Genomic DNA, 2,119 nt, shown 5'->3' on the forward strand with positions numbered 1-2,119 from the left:
AGTTCTTGGAGTTCGTTCATATGCCTAGATCATTGGAGCAAAATTAATATTTCGTTCCTCTTGCTTAATTTCTCTTGCTAGCTAGCTGCTTGTTGGTTAGTTATTATCCTTAATTTCTCTTGCTTATTTCTGTCATCTGCAACTTGCATGTTTCGTTTTGCAAAGGAGCTGAGCAAGAAACAAGAAAAGGGTCAAAGGCACACACAGATCTAAGTATAGAGTTTTAGCAGCTGTGTCTTTCCCAAGCTACAGAAATTGCTGAGGAAGAATTTAGTGGCCAGCAGTAGCAACTGTGGCAAGAAACCCTAGAAGGAGAAGCTGGCGAACAGGTGGTGGGACGAGGGCCGGCTCGGCCTGCCGGTGACCGCCGAGCCCTCCCTCGGCTCGCCGGCCGGCCTGAGCAATCACCCGGGCGGCCAGGAGATGGCGGCGCCGTCCAAAATCGAAGGCACCGAGCTGAGCGGCGGAAGCGGCGGGCCCGAGGACGACCGCGGCGAGAACGGCACCGGGGAGCCCACGGGCGGCGCTGTGGTGACCGGCAACCGTCGCCCCCGCGGCCGGCCGGCTGGGTCCAAGAACAAACCGAAGCCCCCCATCTTCATCACGCGGGACAGCCCGAACGCGCTGCGCAGCCATGTGATGGAGGTTGCCGGCGGGGCCGACGTGGCTGAGTCCATCGCCCACTTCGCGCGCCGCAGGCAGCGCGGTGTGTGCGTGCTCAGCGGGGCCGGCACAGTCACAGACGTCGCCCTGCGCCAGCCGGCGGCGCCCGGCGCCGTGGTGGCCCTCCGCGGCCGCTTCGAGATACTCTCTCTCACCGGCACCTTCCTGCCGGGCCCCGCGCCGCCGGGATCGACGGGGCTGACCGTGTACCTGGCGGGTGGGCAAGGACAGGTAGTAGGCGGCAGCGTCGTCGGGACGCTCACCGCGGCCGGGCCGGTCATGGTGATCGCGTCGACGTTCGCGAACGCCACCTACGAGAGGCTGCCTCTGGACGAGGAGGCCGAGGAGGAGGAAGCTCGAGGTGGAGGTCCTGGAGGGCCGATGCCTCCACTGATGGGGGGAATGCCGGTGGATCCGTCGGCGATGCCGATGTTCGGTGGCAGCTTGCCCCCAAACATGATGCCAGGGGGCGCCGGCGCCGGGCTGCAGCTCGGACACGAGGCGCTTGCATGGGCACAAGCTCAGCATGCACGGCCGCCGTACTAACAATTCCGATGATCAAGCCGTTGGCTTAATTATGTAGAATGGATTGGTCGAACTGATCGATGGGTACAAATTAAGATTGTGCTATGTAGCTTGATTCATATGGTTCACACTGAAGAATTAAGCAAATATCTCTCTGACCAGGAGCTAATAAATGGCAGGTTTGTATCAGTGTTACACTTGTCTAGGGTAAGTGTTTAGATATTTGTCTAGCATATGATGTGAAATCTGTTTGCCTCGACTACATATATAAGAACTTCATCCCGTAGATTTCATCTACGAAGTGTTAATCCTACACTGCTTACTAGCTCTGGATCGGTCGCAATGAGGATATGTTCATCACTCTAAATATATACATATATTTTTCGTGATTGTGTTGGACTAATTTTCTCTTAATTTTCATGCATGAGCGTGCGCTGTGTGTTCTGATCGTCTTTGTTTTAATTGGTGTGCAAGCACTTTCCCTTCATGCATACTGTGTCAATTCTTGTTTTGATTTCATGCATTAACCTCACCGGTTGATGGTTTCTCAAAGGGAAAATACATGGGTCCCTACTGCCTAGTGCTAGGAGTGAACTTTTAGATACTAGAGAGGATTCGCCTAGGAGTACGTGCAGACGGGGGTCTGCACCGGTGACAGCTGAAAGATGGTGCACCTTGTGGTGGGTTCGTGGTTGAAGGCTGATGGTTCTGGTTCCCTACTCCGACATCGCCGTGCATGGGTGCCAGTGCTGAAGTTCGATGGCGTGTCCAGGGACATGCTACCCTGGTCTGATTCTTTCAACGGCAATGGTTTGTCCTATGGCAAACTACATTGGAGGTCCGAAAAGCTGATGATCAGCGATGGAGCCGCGTCGAGCTCAGGTGAAGAGGTGATCTGTCCATTTTTTCCTTGGTGGCTGCTACGGTGGTG

General features: G+C 55.4%; 1 protein-coding gene across 1 annotated transcript; it reads left to right on the plus strand.

Annotated features, from left to right (window-relative positions):
• The first annotated feature begins 423 nt into the window (after positions 1 to 423).
• On the plus strand, positions 424 to 1,209 carry LOC124651313 (AT-hook motif nuclear-localized protein 20-like). The gene has a single exon (XM_047190414.1). It carries the CDS (start codon positions 424 to 426, stop codon positions 1,207 to 1,209), a length of 786 nt encoding a protein of 261 aa, XP_047046370.1.
• The last annotated feature ends 910 nt before the right edge of the window (positions 1,210 to 2,119 follow it).

This window comes from Lolium rigidum, chromosome 1 (assembly GCF_022539505.1).
Source record: "Lolium rigidum isolate FL_2022 chromosome 1, APGP_CSIRO_Lrig_0.1, whole genome shotgun sequence".
NCBI lineage: Eukaryota > Viridiplantae > Streptophyta > Magnoliopsida > Poales > Poaceae > Lolium > Lolium rigidum.